This window comes from Peromyscus californicus, unplaced genomic scaffold (assembly GCF_007827085.1).
Source record: "Peromyscus californicus insignis strain IS unplaced genomic scaffold, ASM782708v3 Scaffold_13__1_contigs__length_99412109, whole genome shotgun sequence".
In the NCBI taxonomy this organism is placed as follows: domain Eukaryota; kingdom Metazoa; phylum Chordata; class Mammalia; order Rodentia; family Cricetidae; genus Peromyscus; species Peromyscus californicus.
The window spans coordinates 87,027,122-87,046,531 of record NW_026294424.1 but is presented as its reverse complement, the minus strand read 5'-3'; the positions used below and the strand labels follow the sequence as shown (position 1 = coordinate 87,046,531).

The window sequence follows — 19,410 nt, the reverse complement described above, 5'->3', positions numbered from 1 at the left end:
TATAATAATAACAATAAAATTATTTCTAGGAAACATAAAGGAAAGATTGAAAGGTAAGGATATACTCCAGTCTCTAATAAAACCAAGATTAAAGTCTTTACCTGTGAAGTAAAATTTCACTGATTCTGGGAGACCTAAAAAAGCAAGAGAGGGAAATCAGTGTCCTAAACATTCTGGGATCAGAGGGAGAAGGGCGGGCACAAATCATAGAGTGGCGATTAGGGGAGAAAAAGATGTTTAAATCGAAATTGATCTGGTTTAGGGAGCGATCAGGAGGTCCTCTGCTCATGGAGTGTTGGGTTTAATGATGCCCACATTAATTTTAAATATAAAAAAGACATTCATACTGGAATAATTTGGTGCCACAGCAGTTAGGGTGACTTATAATACATTCATTCAGACCCTATTTTATTAGTACATGAAATCCTACAAACTGGTGAATGTGGGTGATATATGACGCTGACAGCATGTGTATGTGTGTGTGTGTGTGTGTGTATGTGTGTGTGTGTGTGTGGTCGATTCCACTGTAGAACTGAGTGATGTCTAGCACCTTGATTTACACACTGTAACTGAGAGAGATTTATCTTGTGGCATTTATCCCATAGATTGACAGGACATGACTCTACTCTCTCCAAAGAGACTCATGGAACTAAGACAAGTGTAGTTGCCTTGGAAATTACTTTAACCACAGCTGACATGTTTTCCTTTTCTCTAATCTCAGGATAGCCCAAGTTTCCTGTAAAGTAGGTCTTGTAAAGTAGGGGCTAGAGAACCAGGAATACTTTCATGGGCTATTAGTTAACCAGTTACTAAATACCAAGAGTGCTCCTCAGAGAATGGGCCTCTTCCTGCCCTTAGGGATTTTCAATGTAATTGAGGAGTTAATCATTTTCTGGACAATTGAACTTACACTAAATAAAGACAAATATCAGTTTATGTTTACTTACCATAATCAAAAAGAAACCCCATAATTATTTAACCCATATTCAATTTCCTAAGAGAAATAACCAGCTATTTTGTTTGAATAAATTTATGATATAAAAGTAATATCTATAAAGTTGTGTGGTATATACACTTTAAATATCATAATAAATGGACACCAAGATTTTTACAACCTCCCCAAGGCACAGACCTTGGGGGTGGGGAATCACAACTCCTACTTCCTAGCTGCGCTAACTACCGGGTCAAGGGAGGGAGAGATGGCGGGCAGCCTCAAGGCTATCCTGCTGCAGTGGAAGGGTATGCGCTGGCTTTAATAAATGAACAAAAATTTCATCAGTTTGTTTTTCTACTCAGTGTTTTAAAAGAAAACTTATTGAACTGTCTTCTGTCAAATCCTGAAGCTCGAGTTGGAAGATCACTGCACTCTCCATGCCTCCATGGACTCTCCCCTGAGGTACTGCAGTCCACAGTGGACGCAGTTTCCTAGCCTGGCGTCCTTCTCAAGTCCGCTCATTGTCACTGTGGTGAAAGAGTCCTCATGAAAACCATCCCCTGTAGCTTTAAATTTCCACTGGGTTCCTCATGGTCTTAGGTTAAACACCCAAATCTTTTCAAGCTCCTGTGGAGTGTAAAGTCTGCCCTTAATCTCCAGTCAGACCCATCCCTGCCTGCTCTGCTAGACCCTGTGTGTCACAAAAATACCACAGCTTCTTTTGTAATCCCTAAAATGTTACATTTTCTTCTCCCCAAGGTCTCATAGAAGGCATACTCTCTTCCTCCAGGAATGTTCTCTATGCATCCATCCCCACATGCACAGTTGGCTATTTTAGCCACTACTTTGCCAGTAGCTATCTGGACAGCCACCTCGTAACTCCTCAGTCTAGATCAGCCTTGTGTTTAAGTTTACCACTGAATCTTCCTCCTTTTCCAGAGCATCTCAGCTCGGTCCGCAACAAAATACTCATTATTGTGATTATTTCCCTCGTAGCTCCTATACATGGCCCCTAATCACTCCAACAGCAGGCTCAGTGGCTCTTTTTGCTTCCCACTCTATCTCCAACCCCTCAACCAGTGACGGACACACCAGAGCCGCTAAACAAAAGTCGGCTGAAAGTGTGCCTATGACATGAATTAGTGATGAAAAGAAGACAGACCTGAGCCCAAGCCACATACAGGCTGATAGGCCCCAAGTTACTCTGAATAGGAGAAAAGAGTGTCAGCAAACCATACACAAGTTTTTGGGAAGAGAAGCAGAACTAGCCATGAAGATTAAGGATGACTTGGGTGCCTCAAGGCAGAGAAAAAAGCATTACCAACAAAAGAGTAGGCCATGATCTCCTGGAGGTGGGGGGCTGCAGCGGGAGGGCGATACAGGATTTTACCCTGGTTAATATCTTCCTGAGTGAAATACCGGATGGGAGAGTGAGGCTGGTCTCTGTGCTCAATGATACCTGGGGAGGAAGAGACTGACGTGAGCATAGACTGCAACTTCTGGATGACGTGACGGCCAGACCCACCACATGCCCCTTGCCCATGAATGGGAGTCTTTATCATTCAGGAGCCTTGGCTCCCGAGCTGTTCGTCTTGCGCTCTGCTGTCAAGTTACTCAAGAAACGGACAAGTCTGGAGCCAGGGGATGGTTCAGCCAGTAAAGCACTTGTAATGCAAGCATGGGAACCTGACTTTGAACCCCCAGCACCCATAGGTGAGCATGATAGCACACATCAGTAATCCCAGTGTTGGGGAGACAGACAGGAAGAATCCCTGGGGCTTGCTGGCCAGCCAGCTGAGGTAATCTCCAGGTTCACTGGGAAAAACTGCTCCACTAATAAGGTGGATAGCAAGTGAGGAAGATACCTACACAAGATGCAAGCACATCTGCACACATCTGAGCACATATACATAGTATGTACACACAGATAGATGACAGATACATAGAAGGATATGTATAGACATGTATACACACACACACACACACACATATGAGAGAGAGAGAGAGAGAGAGAGAGAGAGAGAGAGAGAGAGAACCCAAATAGAGTCTTCAGTGGAACATAAACTACACACGGTAAGGTGGAAATCACTACCACCAATGTAGTTCAGTGTACACACTTTTCCATAAGTGAATGGCACACTACTGTCACTATGAAACTTCCAACACAAAAGCTCAAGAGGTCCTTAAGACAGGGGCCCAAACTGATCTTCTGATGAGGTGCCAAAGAAATATTTTTCTAGACTTCCTGTTAATTTCAGACACCCCTCCATTTCTGTGATGAGCCCAGCAACAAAGGCATGGCTCTTGACTATTCTAAGACAGACCTAGGCTTATAACTACCACTCAGTTTATGATCAATGCCTTCACGGCTGCAATTCAGAAACTTTGCAGGCATGGAACTTCCGTTGTGCTCATCTCTCATGTCTTATTTTGTCTTTAGAGGGAGGCACATGGTCTCAGTGTTGAATTCATCTGAGACGGGTACATTCTGCAGAAAGCAACCTAAACCGGCCTGAAAGCTCACACCCTCACACCATGGGAGATCCTCTAGATACAACTTAACATCTTTTCATTTCCTTAGCTTTTATCAAAGGGCAAAGGAGTTTCATTATTACATTCTTTTTTCTTCTTGGGGATGTGGTAAAGAGAGTGGCTTCCTGCTTGGAGGCAAGAGCAGAAATGCCTCTATGGAGCTGGTCTTCCTACGATCTCTCATGGGCACAGGCTTGTTAGTTTAGCCCAGTATTAAGATAACTAGAGGCTGGACTGAGGGCAGGCCCCATCTGGCCTCTGACTATAGTTACACATTTCTATTTATTCCTGTGAGAAGACGGATCAATCCACCGGCACTGAGTATGTGTGGCACAGCCACCTTTGGATTTCAACATAGCCTCTAGTCCAAAGCACTTGTTCATTTTGGTCCATTGGCCTATCTGAACCTCTTTAGGGCCCCATTAAGGCAATGTGCGTGTATGTCAAGTTCTGCAAGTGACTAGGAAGGGACATTATGTCTGTAGGTCAGCTCTGTCAGAACCCAAGCCAACATGCATCACATTTATCTCTTCTAAAGCAGATGACATGAGTGTGGAGTGTGAACATCATTTCCTTCACAAACCCTCCACAAGTATCACTAGGGAAAGAAGCAAGCAAAGCCTAGAGTTTTTAGGACTGGTCCAGAATCCCAAGGCAAGCGCGTCACTCAAAGACACCTTCACTGCACATCTTACCTTGATTTGGATGCAGAGGTACGGTGATATTGTATATAATCTTTCCACTGGGACTCTCTGAGTTCACGAAGGATAAAGAGTGAGGCTGAATGACAGTTAGGCCATCTTCCCGAGCCTGGACCAAAGGGAGAAAGCAAGAACTAAAGACAGAAGTATGATAATAACAAGAGCCAGAAGCAAAACCAAATCTTCATAAGAGAACAAAACCAAACTGGCTCTGGGCTTTTTTAATTCATCTTATTTGGCAAGATCTTCTCCAAGTTTAAACAAAGGATCTGGCCTCTCACACAATGAATGTGGCCAGTCTGGAAACCTTTCAGGTGATCCAGGTGATCCAGGCCTGAGCAGGTTTCCTCACCTCTGACTGCTTCCTCCTCCACAGCCCCCAGGTTTATGTCAGAGCATGTTGTGGGTATCCCAAGGTGATTATAGTTTCCCCAGATGGAGCCTGTAGTAGAACACCTTGGGGAATAAAGCACCACGGATGGTAATTCTAATCTCCATAGCTAGCCCACCACATCTTTGCTCCTCTAACTTCATGGGCTCCAGGTGACTCTGGCATGCCATCTAGAGAACCAAGCTGAGAGGATGAAGTCTTAGCCCCATGAGGCTCTTCAGAGAACTCCTAGGCCCCAAGCCTTGCTAATGGGAAATGTTTGGCATTCTGGCTTCCAAGGGCTAGAGATGAGTGCAGTCAGCACAGCAGAGCTGACCCTGTGACAGGAGGACAGGTGAATGCCCTGGGAATGTGAGCGTGGAAGATCTGGTCACACCCCTCACCAGCCATATGGTGGTGTGGGTGGGGAAGAGATGCCTTCCCCCACCCCCTGACACCCCTTGCCTCCTGTGGCAGGTAGGAGAGCTGGCCCTGAGGTCATAAGAGCTGGAGAGCTGTGCCTGGCCCTCGCCAGCTGCAGTACCCAGGAGAAGTGGCCCCTGCATCTCACCTGGGCAACACAGCAAAGCTGGCCTTGATGATGTAGGTGTGGGACAGCAACCCTGAGGGCACAAAACCCAGAGAAATGGCCCCTCTTTGCTGCAAGGGACCAACTAGCTGAGGTAATGCTGGAAACCCTGGTGGTGAGGATGGAGGAGAGCTGGAGGGCTGACGAACCCTGCTACTTCCCAGGCCCAGAATCGGGTTGTAAGTTGACCCACCCCATCCACGACCTGCAGGAACACATGAAGGGGCTGGTCCAGGGCAGACCCAAAGCTGCAGGATCTCCATGACACAGGGCAACAACAGGACATCCAAGAGGAGTCCCAGTGAGGGCCCAGCATCCATAGTGTAGCAGAAACCAGTCCTCCAATCAGACCAATGACTCTTTTCAATGAACACTTGCAGGTCAATACACATTGACCAAAGAGATTACTGTGTGACTCACTGTGCCACACTACAGCTTCTGTGATGAGATTTTTCGATTTTTTTCCTCTTAATTTTTTTTTTGGGGGGGGTTGCAAGGGCAGAGGGAGAATATGAAGGGATGGGAAATGAATGAGATCGAGATGCATGATGTGAAAGACACAAAGCATAAATAAAAAGAAAGCTAAAAAATAGATGAGCCCAGCTCCCACACCAAAAGTGGTTAGCCCCTTATATTCAGAAACATTTGCTTATTAAAGTATATGAAGATCGCCTCTCTTATCTCCGTATCCATTGTACTGTTCAGAGGAACTAAATATCACTATTCCCTTCTACTTTTCGATGAACAAGGGGAGCAATATTTACTGACAGTGTGCCTGCAGTGTCCACCATCCATCTACCTGCTCATAGCCACACTCCTAACAGCAGCAACACTCAGGAGCCCAAAGGGCAGGGGTCACTCTCAGCCCCTACCTGACAGTGGGTTGAGGACAGCCGCCACAAAAACACAGTGTACCAGGAAATAAAGGGAACAGTCATGTGACCTGGGCTTGGGTCACAGGTGCTATTTTAAGACAGAACAAAGTAGCATGCCCACCGCAGGCGCCTCCTGACTGACCCTGAAAGCAGGTTAGAGGTTGACACTATCTCGTATCTTCAAAGCCCTGCTCCTTTCAGAAGGAATTTCCCCATTTAGAAGAGGATTAAGTGGGGCTCACTCCTGCTCATAGGAGGGTGTGGCATTCTTATTTTTAACCATAAAATGCTGAGGGCTGCAGTTGCTCTATAATTGTCCCAAAGGCATAGCTATCCCAGGGCGAGGCCGCAGCTGCAGGTTAGGACAACCTCCTACAGTGAAGAGTCATATTTCAGGCCCTTGCACAGGTCTAGAACGTAATGAACAAGAAAAATTAGAATTTTGCAACAGCAGCTGGTCTCCCCCACCCTGCTATGCTAACATAAAACAAGTAAGGACAGCAAATTAAAAATATATGCCCCATAAAAGATGTTTACAGACCATCCATGTGGGGACACATACATGCACCAGAAGTACAGCTCCAACACCCTGTCAAGCATGGCTTGGCACCTTCCAATGTCAAAACCACTATAATCAAATATTCTCAAAGTGCCATGGAACACTTCTGAAAATTCAGATGTCCCTAAACAATAAAGCGATAAGAAGATAATTGTTACAGATATAGAAGTACCGACAAGGGAAACCGGTTTTAGCCAAGACAACAGACATTCCATTTTGGAATTCAAAGATTCCATGTCTTGACTAATTAAAATAGATATTATGTAGAAAATGGGAGGACTTAATTTTCTAAAGCAATATTGAGGCTGTTATATATCAAACTAGTCAATTTTAATTATTTGGAGTATTCAATATTCATCAATTAAACACACTAAGAAGTGGGAGATTAAACTTCATGGAAATAATTATAGAAGACATCTTTTACAACATCTGGCCAAAAATTAAGAATAATAGTTTTCACCCTACTCACATCACCTCTGACTACATCCGGAATCCAAATCCCTCTCTCCCCGATGTCGCTGCTCTGCTCAGGGCCACCCCCTCCCTGCTCCTCACGCTGGTCTCGCAATGGCTTCACACCGCTCTCAGCTTGACTACTGGCTGTTTGAGCCAGGGCGCCAGGAGGGCATCGGGTCTTGTTCCTCACCTGCCATGGCTTTCCACGGTATGCAGTGTAGAATCTGGTTCTCACAGTGATCTTGGCTCTTCTGCATGATCCAGACACCTTTTATAAACTCATCCCAAACTCAGGCCGCCCTGTTTCCTGACCTCCGGGAAAGGCACAGCTGTACTCTGAGAGCTCTGGTCTTTCTGTATTCTCATTGGCCGTGTCTCTACATCTCTCAACCACTAATTGTGTTTTAGCTTTTCAACCATCTTAACCACTTCTCAGTGTAGAGTAGTGCTAGCTAGAATGCATGTTGCTCTACAAAAGAACCCTAGAATTCTGGCACCTTAAAAAACCGACACTCTGTATTCACTGAGCAGCATCTCCTTCCTTCCTTCCTCCCTCTCACCCCTGGAAACCACAGTTCTGCTTTCCTTTCCCAAGAATCTGACTAGTCTCCATTGCCGTACAAGGGAGCCATGTCTTATTGGTCTATTTTGTTCTTGGCTTATTTCACTTCACATGTCATAAAGGTTAACTCATGGACCTTATGACAGGATTACTATTATATGGCTGTACCATGTTGTACTATAAGAGTGTACACACACACACACACACACACACACACACACACACACACACACACACACACATCTTCTTTATCTGTTTATCTATCAATAGACATTTAGGTTACTTCTATCTCTTGGCTCCTGTGAAAAAGTCCACAGTGAACATTCAAGGGCAAATGTCTTTCTAGAGGCTCTCCCTGACTCAGAAGCCATAGTCTCACTCCATGGGGTTCATGATGTAACCTGGTTGGCTATTTATTTTCCTCAAAGGTCCCATCCAGATGCTCTGTGGCAACAATTATCTTCCTAAATCGATTGTTAAAATTCCGGTCACGGCTTTTCCACTGTAAAGCCTCCAACAGTCTTTTGGGACAAAATGGAAACTCCCTTTATCCTGAAGCTCCCCTGCAGTCTGACTGTCCATTCCTCTTACTTTCACATCTAGTAACTTAAGCTCCAGCCAACTGAATGACCTGCACTTTCCCCAATGGCTCAGGCTTTGTCTCCACCCTTTTTCATCTGCTGTTCCTGTTGTCCAGAGTGAATTGCCCATTTTGATTTCAGATTAGTAGTTCTTCAAGTGTGGTGATCTGGGCATCAGGAAACAATCTCTGGGACTTGTTAGAAATGCAGATTCTTGACGCTCCAACCAGACTTACGGAATTAGAAAACTTGGAATGAGTTCCAATGTATTTTAATAACTCTCCAGGTGACTCCAATACATACTTAAGTCTGAGACCTTAAGAACCCTGATCTAGAAATAATTATACTCAACAGCTCAACTGCTCTCAACACTCCTATGCTTCACTGCACAAGGCACCCTCCTACTTGCTCCCGAATGGTTGCTCTGCTGTGGCACTCATCCCAGGGTGATTCCCCTGCTGATTTATCTGCCAGGCTCCTCCTAGATGTGAAGATCCTTCGACTAGAAACTGTGTTTTAAGGTCACTGAATCTCCAGTGTCTTCTTCAGCACTTATCATGGGCACTCAGAAGAATTAATGAATGAATAACTGTAGGACTGAGAAGTAGAGACTCCTTCCAAACACATCTATGAAATGCTTGTATGAAATATATAAGAACATTTCATCTGCATTTACCACATGTCTTTACAATTTACCAAATATGTGCAAAGCCTAAGTGTTTAGAAGAGTCCAGATCACTGAACTGAGCCTCTGTTTCTGTCACATGTAGCAAGTATGCCCTACAGTAACAGCCCTAATTAACGTCAACAGGAATATCAACTCTGTATATTTTCAGTAATATACGCTAAACAACATTTTACAGTAAACTGACTTTTGAGAGATCCAAGGTTCGAGCAGACAGACGTAATCTGCAAATGTGCATGCAGAGACTAAAGCTGAAGCAAGATGAAGTCTCCTTAAAAGACCGTGGCAAAGCCCACGGCACCACCTCCATGGCTCCTGGCCCATTTTTTTTTCCCCTTCTGAACTCAAAATAACAGTGCTTTGCATTTGGCAAGAAATGTGTATGCACATTTTTCTTTACAGTTTAGAGAAAATTCTGATCCAAGTTCCTCCAGTCAGAATGATGAATTATAGACTTTATAATGCTGCTGAATTATGATTTCTTTAAATTACAGTTTATGCTAGAAATGCCGATACCAGCTATTCATTAAAAACTTTCTACTTTCACCCTTTATGTCTCTGCCATTCCCCAGCCCCATAATTTCTGAAACTATCGCTGTTCTCTTTGTTGTGGCCCAAGGCTGATGCCCTACCCCGGAGTGTAATTATGTGGGTGCTAGCTAACACATGGACCCATAATAATGAATTCACAGGGCTTTGCATGCTCATAGCTCTGTCTGAAAGAGCAGTCTGGCAATCCATCTACCCTAGACACAGGGTTAGAGTGTACTTTGTACTTCCTACTTGTCTTTACTGAGCTTTATAGGCCAATCTAGGCGACATCTTCCTCCAGGCACATCCAGCCTTTGCCACTACAACATGATGTTGACATCTATAACATCCATGCTCAAGAATCATGCGATCAAATCATTAGAATACTGCAAAAAAAAATCTTGATGGTTTAGGATGGTTTATGTGTAAAGAGATTGGTCACAGCTCAGGATCCCCTAAAACCAAGTTCTTAGCACAAAGGGACAGAAGGCAGGGATAAGGAATAAAGATAAGAGATAGAGGAAGAGAGAGAAGGGGAAAGGAACCAGGGAGAGGGGGCAGGGGTATCTATCCTGCAGAGACAAAGGACTGCCTCTGGATAGAGAGGAGACAGATGTGGCTCATAGGAAAATGGTGGTTTATAAAGGCAAAAGGGGAAACGCCATGTTAGGATGAGGTGGGTAACTGTAATAGGGCATGTCAATTAGGTGAGCCAAAGGGGGCTTTTCATTGCTGGAATCAATACTTTGATAGCTGGACCTTAGTAGTCAGCATCAGGAGGAGGAAGTGGCCAAATAAGGGACTAGGCCTTGGTGGCCGGCTTTAGGAATGTAATCTAACAGTTTTTAGTGAGGCAGTGGGAATGGGGGAGAAGGGCAAGGCCTGCCAGAGCCATGTTTTCCAGGCTCGAGCTGGCTAGAGTTCCTTCATTATGACTTTGTGTTTGGGCTGTATTGAAAGCTATTCCCACCTGCATGCATCCCATGGGCCGTGGTTGGACATGAGTGTTAGATCTTTCCATGGGCCACATTCATTTCCACAGAGCACACAAGGCCTTCTGGAATTGGGTGTAACGAGCTCCACATCCCCACTCTGCTCTCCTCATGTCTCCAGGTGATTGAACTATCTGCTATTTCTCAGCAATCATTAGCTTTCTCACCTCTGGGTCCTCCATGTGCTCTGAAAGCCCTTGGCCATCTCTCCTCCACTCTACCTACCTTCCTTGTTCTAATTTCTATTTGGATAATTAATTGCTACTTATCTCCCTGGACTCAGCATTGACTCCAGGAAGCTCTGACACTAGAAAATCAGCTTCTCGTAGAGCTTCGCAACACGAAGAACAGCTTCTCCAGGTAGGGGCTGCTATAAACGGCAGAAGAGCCATACCCGGAAGTGCTGACATCATGAAGTTTCTTTAAGGATTCAGGGAGGGACACTGTAGCTGAAGGGAGTCAAAGGGCAATGGTGGATGGTCAAGATAGATTCTATACAATCTTCTTTTTTCTGAGGGGACTCTAAGCTCCTTTTCCAGCTAGTGAGAAATGACTTTCAGGGCTGTTCTAGCTGGCTTTAGGGTCTAGGTTTGGGCCAAGCGTGTACTACACCTCACACCAGGGCACTGGCTCACTTTGCTTCTGCAAGAGTGTGTGCTTTGTCCAAGAGGAAAGCGTTCGCCCTCCCGTTCAACTCACGGTCATATGGAGAGATGTCCCCAAGGAGAGTTTGGGTGCCTCGGGCGCCTGAGGTAAGATCGCAATGTTGAACGTGTGACTTTCCAGGTGGGCCTGGGCATCAGTGGCACTAGACACCTGAGAAACAAAACCGTCATGGTGAGCCTTTTATCTTCTCCTGAGAAGAACATGTTCATATGCATTTAGTCTCCCCACCCCCAAACCATCTGCCTCTGGATTCTATATGCGCCTACATCACAATTCTAATTCTATTCTTTGTATTTTATTGCTAATCATTTACTGATTATAAAAAAGCTAAATAACCATTTTAGGCAGTTCTTAAAATCTATGAAAGTATAGATATAGTATAGAAAATAAGAAATAAAATATAGAATTTCGCTACCTAGAAAGAGTGATTACCAACACATTGAAGCATTTCAGATTAATCTTTTTCTGTGATATCTGTAAACTCACACATACCTGAAATTCTCTTTGTTTAAACCAATCCTATGATATTTTGCTGTAGTATTAAACATTATTGAGAATGGATATTTTTTATGGCTATAGAATGCATTTACTGGGCATCTATAGCATGATTTTTTTTTACTATTTAAAGAGTTTTTTGTTTTGTTTTGTTTTTTTCTCTTTAAAGATTCCTTTAATCTTTACCCAGCATAGATGCAGACACCTGGACAATTAATCATACGCTTCGGCCTCATCGTTGCACATTAGTAACATTTATAGTTAGAGCGCTGGTCACAAAATCAGCTTTTTTTTTTCTTGCTTCAACATTCTGAAAAATGTCCTGAGGACAGCAGCACAAGCCTGTAACGCCAGCCCCAGGGAAGCTGAGGTGCAGGGACAGTGAGGCGGAGACCCACCAGAGCTGACTAGTGAGATGTTGTGTTAAGAAACAGTCTAAACTCCCCTCCCCCTGCTTTTCTGCATCAGTTTCTCGAGCTCCCTCTCAGGGCTTCTGAACTGTCCCTTAAGTCCCCAGGTCTCAACCATTTCCCGAGTCCTGTCACGAGGACTGCTGAGTCTTGTGTCGCTGTGAGTAGTGTATGTTCCTTACGACAGAAGGTGGGGTACTGTACTCGACACCCAACAGGAAAACCATACTCACAGCCTTCATCTAGATCATGTCCGACACCTGCAGGCAAGTTTCAGGATATCTAGATATCTTCAAGGAGCTGTGAATCTCACATCATTGCTCTAAGTACTTTTTTTTTTTTTTTTTTTTTTTTTTATTTTTTTTTGTTTTTTCGAGACAGGGTTTCTCTGTGTAGTTCTGATGCCTGTCCTGGATCTCGCTCTGTAGACCAGGCTGGCCTCGAACTCACAGAGATCCACCTGGCTCTGCCTCCTGAGTGCTGGGATTAAAGGTGTGCGCCACCACCACCTGGCTATAAGTATTAACCAATGACCACAGTTACACTTTCCTGATCATCTGGTATGGACTCAGATCTTATTAGCTGCTTTTCAAAGGCAATTTTCCCATTCCCCATAAAGCAATACAATTACTCCACTTCGTACAGAGGAAATTGAAAATAAAAAAAAAATAGAGCAATGTCTGAGAGTCTGAATAAATGAGCCAGTTTGGTTCACAATCTTGCCACTTGCCAAGATGACTCACTTTGGGAGACTTAAGAAATTAGGAGTTGTGGTGGGGGGAGTATTTCCTTCTGTCATTAAGGCAAAGAAACAGCACTGGTCAGATTGTGAAACACGGCACATTAACAGAGCAAGTGAATCAATGGCTTCCTCGGAAATACGCTGATAGTGAAATACCACGAAATATAATGTTGGTCTTTTTCAAACCATAGCCACTGAAACTGTGTCAACAGGATCTGAATAAACAGATATTTTCTTGCACCAAAGATGACTGGGGATGCACATGCCTTCTCACTAGACCGTTTGGTGATTAAAAATGCCACCCATCTTCCATAAACCCCATCATATATGCAGAGTAACAGACGGGCTGCATTGATGGCTCATGACAGCACATCAGCATTAAAACGAAATTAAATCTATGCAACTCATTACACTATATTTCCTGCTTTAAAGGGGAAAAAAGGAAGGGAAAAAAAACCCAACATTCTGACAGTATCCTTTTGGTTTAAAAATCTTCCAGGGACACTAAGATGATAAATGGGAAAAGTTATTAACCATTTAATTTAGCACATGGATAAAGTGTCTGTGCATTTCAGATCAAATATGAAGCATGCCTACAAAGTAATGAGAATTTAAAAACAGCAACACTTTTATGTCCAAGAGAGCATCATCTCAGAGTAACTCCACACTTAGAATAAATATGCTGTCCCTGTTCAAAACCTCTCTCTCTCTCTCTCTCTCTCTCTCTCCCATCCCCAATGCTTCCAGAGAGAGTTCATAAATAATTTTTTAAAAAGGAAAGCTCATTACTTCATCATTAATCTCTTTCTTAACCAGAAGTACTTATCACCCTTTGACCTAGCATACCACAGGTTGGATAAGTTGGATGGTCTCTGGCTAATTTGCTATACTGTAAACCCACACTCCTGAAATGATACTCTGTCATTCCTGAGGATACGTTTAAAGAGTATCACAAATACTTTGAAAGCCATTTCAAGTAAGAGTCCTATCAGGTTTCATGTAAGCAGTGTCTACAGGGACCTGCTTTCCAAGTAACAATGTTCAGTCATATGTCGTAAATCTAGTGAGCAAGTAAGTGAGTTTGTTTGGTTTGAGGCTGGGCCTCACGTAGCTCAGGCTAGCCTCAATCTTGTTGTGTAGCTGATACCCTTGAATGCCTGACCTTTGCACCGAGGATGTGCTGGAGGTATAGGTGTGTACCGGCACATTTGCTTCAGGGAGTCTTTCCCCTCACCCAAATCAGTACTTTTTAACTTATTTTTCATTACTTCATTTCACTCGGTAACAAACTGCAAAGCAACTTGATGTCACTTCGGGCAGGTGCTTAGAATTCCCTTCTAGGGAGAAACTCCAATAGTGCCAACACATTGTCTTGACCCCTGTGAAGGGGAAGGCAGATCTGTGGGTTCTAGTTTGCTGAAGTGACTTCTTTTGATTGAGGTCTTCGCCTCAATACCAGCTCATTCTCCGAGGACTGCCGCCGTCCCGGGTGCTGAAATTGAGAGGTTAACTCGAGCAGAGGGCACAGAGCATTTGCTCGCTCTGGGGCATTCGGTATGCTGAGAACAACCTCATTTTAATAGTTCCCATGTTCCCATCAACCTACTCTTTGGAAAAGCACTGATTTATACAATATAAATTAACCAGGCCCCCCCCCCCAAAAAAAAAAAAACCCGCACATGCCAGGCATTAGAAGTGGAGTGTATTCTGAGACAAAAGGAAGGCCTGTAACTGGAAGGGCATGCTTTGGGCACCACAAGGAATATGTGTATTTCCTTATAAAATTCTGTGTCCTGCTCAAACTCACAGTCCCTACTTCCTCAGTGTTTCTGTCTAGTTTTTCTTTCTCATCCTCCTTGCCCTGGGTTTGCCTAATGTTACTACTGTTCTTTGCAAGGCATCAGCCTGTGTTCTCATTTGTCACCCCAAGTGCTTTAGAATTCACCAGTCTCCCTTTCCTTGTGGTTTGCTGGACTCCTGAGTCAAACATCTGGTCCACTTATTTTTGTGTTTTCCTGCCCAATAATAAATGGTACGTCCCATCAATTTTCTTTTGAATACAATTTTGTACACACTTCACCTAAGTCTTCAAGAGTTGTCTCCCCAGCAGTTCTTAGTAGTTCACTACTTTGATTTCCTTTAAGAACATCTAAACTACACCAAGTGGTCTAACAGTCTTGTTTACTTTTTGTTATGATTTTGTCTATATTCACAATCACCAGACTGAACCTCGTATTCTTTCCTATTGTTCTGCTGTTCTCCTTATGAGCTAGTCTGTCACCAATTTTAATAAGAGATAACAGCAGACCCCTAGGTAGTACCTATTATTTTTCACCCAAATAAACACATTTTACAAAACTCTTAATGCAATTAATCATGCCCCCCTCTCCAAGACAGGCAATTGAAGAAAACGGCCCACATGGCCTATGAATAAGGACAGTCCGGATGTAGATAGAGGTACCTGGAAGTGGAAGGAGTCACTCTGGGCTGTGGCTCCTGTGTGTCGGTACCACACAATGCCATCATCGATGTCCTGCTGGGTGAAGGTGCTGGTGGGGGTTGCCATCCTTCCATCAGGCAGGTGCTGGCCTTCTTCAGCAGGATTGGCAGGGCTGTCTGCAGGTAGATTCATCAGGAGGACCACCTCCCCTAGGGAAGCACAGGCCGCACCGTTAGCTCTCTGGGAAAGGCAAGCTGGAGATCTCCTTCCTTCCCATCATTCCTTCCTTGCAAACTGAAGAACTATGTATCTAAAGCAAATGTAAGGATGCTACAGAACTTATTAAATATCACTGAATTCCCCTCCAGACACAGAATTCTCAGTTTCCAATAGCGATTCAGGTATAAAGTTGCTGACTAGTATTTATTAAAATTACACAACAAGACTAAAATTGCAGTGGATGCTGTAAATAGACACATACTGGGCCGTGAATGTATCAATTTCTATATGGAACTTTCTACGGAACTCAAAATGTGTTCTAAACAACAGTTTTAAACACAACAGAGAGTGAGTTTGGTGGAAGTTATTCCTGAGATGATGCTGTCCAGTGGAGACAACATTGGTTGACACTAGGAGACATACAGAGGAGCTCTTCCCAGTGTCGCAGTTCAAACCCAGCTCTGCTTCTCCCAGATGCCCAAGCTTACTCACATTCCTAAGGCTCCTGTGCTCACGTGTAATGTAAAAACAACTTAGATTGAACATCCCAAATCTAAAAGCCCACAATCCAAAAGGACCCAAGATCCCAACCTTTTTGAGTGCTAACATGACACTATTGGAGAAAATTCCATACTGGAGCAATCTCACATAACAGGTCATAGTCAGATACTAGGAACATTAAGAATACTGTAGAAAGTCACTTTCAGGCTATATTATATATAAGATATATATGATGTGTAAGTGATTATGTGCTTAGATTTAAGTCTCATTTCCAAGATATCTCATCACTTATTTGCAAATACTAAATATTTATCAAAAATCCGTATTTGAAATACTTCTGGTCTCAAGCATTTTGGCCAAGCAAAATGCTCATCCTATTGGACACAAACTAGAGAGAAGTCTGGCTACTCCCACTGACACCTCTACATGTCCCTGTGAATGATGTCAGCATCTCCCTAATAGATACATATCTTTACTTTAGAGAAGTTCTGAGACCTGCTAGAGGTCAGCAGATAAGCCAGGACTTAAATTGAAAGTTCATATTCTTGGCCATGAAACTCTATTACTAATCCTATCTGTACATGTGTCGGTCTTTGTCTTAGCATTTTCCTTCCCCTTTATTTGGTACATTTTATTTGAAAAGCAGCAAGGAAATCTAAAGCCAAACACCACCCACCTGTTTTTAATGCTTATCCTCACCTAAAGCTACTGTCATCTGCAGGTGAGATCACAAATACAGAAGTGTTATAGAAACAATTAAAATTTCACAAGAATATGCCCTAGCGTGAAGACCACACAGAGAAACGGATAGCCTTCTGAAAGCGGGCTGTGTTCTGCATCTAACAGTAAGCCCCCAAAGCTACTCTGCCATTTTGATAGTAGGAGGGACAGCAATGTGTGTGTGTGTGTGTGTGTGTGTGTGTGTGTGTGTGTGTGTGTAAGACAGAGAAGGGGGAGCAAGAGGCAGGGAGGGAGAACACAGAGACAGGGACAGAGAATCTATTTTTAAAATGCTTTGTAGGCGGATGCCCAATCTTAATACACTAGGCATCCTGGATAACTGACAGAGCATTGCTTTTCTCAAAACTGGTAGCATATTTTCATTACTCCAGAGAAATCCATCTTCTAACTCAAAGTAAACACCCATTCTAATATTTATACGCACTAAATTCAAGTTAAAGATGAGCCAAACACACTGGATGGTAATGAAATACTGAGACAGGAGAAAAACATCACCACTCTTGTTCATAGAACCATGTGAGGGAATAGAGTCACACTCGCTCTGTGTCATTGTTCATCTGCTGCTAAATAAACAAGTCTATCACGAATCTCTCCGAGTGAAAATTCACATTATAAGATGCTCTGAACAGACACAGCTTCCCAGGATCAGGCCTGTTCAGGAGTGGCAGTACAGTTGTGAAATACTCTGAAAGGAAACTGCCACAGTGGAAACGAAAAGAGCTGGACAGAAAACATCCCACAGCTGATTTCCTAGCTGCTCTGCTCTATAACAGTAAAGCCAAGCAGAATCTCCCTAACAACGCCTAAAGAAATAAATACATTTCCAACTAAAAAAATTATTTCCATATGACACAGGTTCACAGATATTGTAGGATACTGACTAGCTCCAACAATTTGAATTTAGTAGTCTTTGAGTATCTTTTAGGTACAATCTACTACAGTAGGTCTTTAAGAGTAGAGGACCCACGGAGAATCCAGATGCAGTTTCTATTGCTAATGCTGCAGATCACCACCAGAAGCTGCGGGGAGCCACTGAGAGAACTTCTGCAGGTGAGTGATGTGCACGAATTTGGAACGTGGAATTGTGTGACTAGAATACAGATGGTCTACAAGAACTGAAAATACTGTTAAAGAGTTTATTCTATTAAAAATGACAACACTAGCTAGCATTTATATAGACTGTTTAACCAACTAGATTAGCACAAAATCTAGTGTTGAGACCGAGACCTGAACTAAGGTAACAGAGACACAATTTGCAAAGAGACAAGCACACAGTGGGGAGATAAGCAGGCTGCCAATCACAGCTCTGGAGACAAGAGAGGATGGAGTGAAGGTCCATCTTGTAGGCCGAGTGGCTGCTACTGATGGGCACAGTACAGAAGGACAGGCCAAGTGAATTGAGGAGGGAGAGTTCACCACTGGATACACTGAAGATAGGCAGGCGCCTTGGAACACTAACTTGAAAAGACCAGGGGAAATTTCGAGGGCTTGGTGCCACACTCACGAAGAAGGTAAAACTTACATTGTGTGTAGTTCCTAACCACGGCTTTCACCATGATGGTACCAAAAAATGGAAGACACATTTCCAATGCAAAGTTCTATGCTTGAAAACCAATAGTCACTTCTGTCTGGGATTTACTGGATACTTCAGGTTATGTTTAATGAATAATTTTAAAAGAGAAAAATTAATGTTACTAGACTTAAAATCTCACTTGAATCTCCATGAATTATGTTGGGATTGAGGGCCATTTTTACTATACTTTCTCATAGTATGATAAATAATTTAGACTTATAGTGATTTAGAATAAGTGATATTCTCTCAAATGATGCCCAAGGAACTTCGATAGACTACTAGACTGCTTTCAACTCTGCAAAGGCACTAAAGATACACATGTCAATCAACTGGTTGAGACGTATTTGAAAATAATGGTGGGTCTGGAAGTGGTTGAATTCTGGCTTTTTTTTTTGGGGGGGGGGGTCCCTGTCTCACTCTGTGTAATCCAAGCTACGCTGGATCTTAAACTAGTAGCAGCCCTCCTGATTCCTTTCACGTGCTGGAATTACAGGTGTAACCATCATGCAGGCTGAATTGAAGCTCTCGACACTCACGCCGTACAAGTGGTTTGTGCTCAGTTCCATTCCAATGTCAGTTCTCCACAAAAAGTTTAAAGCCGCATTAAAGGTTCTAAAGTGACTCGGGAGCACATGGCAGCCAGAACTGTGAGGTGAGGGCCACAGGTGCATCTTACCGGGACAGAGAGAGGTAAGTAGATTTGTGTTCTGTGGGCATCTGGTTCCCATCACCCTTTTCACCCTTGAAGGTTCTCCAAGGTACCATGATTAGATTATTATTAACAGGGAGAAACAGACATACAGAGTTTAGGTTTGTGAGAAGTTAATTAAGAGAGTTATGGTAGGAAAGGGTCCTAGTAAAGCACTTATTTAGCTGAAATAGCAAACTTTCATCTGCTTAAAAACCATTTAATTCAGTGTTGTTCTGTTTAATATTTAATGAAATACTGGGCTGTTTCTATGGAATCTGGGGGCTTAATTTCTGGCTTTTAATAATCATAATAAAGTTAGGGGATTTAATAAATCACAAGAGTCAGAGGCATTTAGAGATGAAAAGGCCTTAGAAGTCACCTCGCTCAAACTCAGCAGTTCACGTACACTGGCAACAAGGCATTCATTAGTTACAGATAGGAGAAGAATAACTGTAGTGGAGAGACTTGGCAACTGTCACCTTAATCACCTGATTAAAGTTAATGTAACCACAATAAAACAGCGATATCACGTATCCCCAATACAATATATCTAATGCAGAAAAAG

The 19,410-nt window shown here is 43.2% G+C and overlaps 1 protein-coding gene across 2 annotated transcripts in view; it reads right to left on the bottom strand.

The window, feature by feature from the left end:
* The window catches only part of Fras1 (Fraser extracellular matrix complex subunit 1), a 422,683-nt gene that overhangs the window by 100,886 nt on the left and 302,387 nt on the right, over window positions 1–19,410 (bottom strand). For both annotated transcript variants that reach the window (XM_052735413.1, XM_052735414.1), the window contains exons 31-35: window positions 15,142–15,329; window positions 11,067–11,183; window positions 4,162–4,276; window positions 2,256–2,393; window positions 102–134 (exon numbers count right to left, since the gene is read on the bottom strand). In XM_052735413.1, the coding sequence (XP_052591373.1) occupies window positions 102–134; window positions 2,256–2,393; window positions 4,162–4,276; window positions 11,067–11,183; window positions 15,142–15,329 (591 nt within the window). The remainder of the gene's footprint in view (window positions 1–101; window positions 135–2,255; window positions 2,394–4,161; window positions 4,277–11,066; window positions 11,184–15,141; window positions 15,330–19,410) is intronic.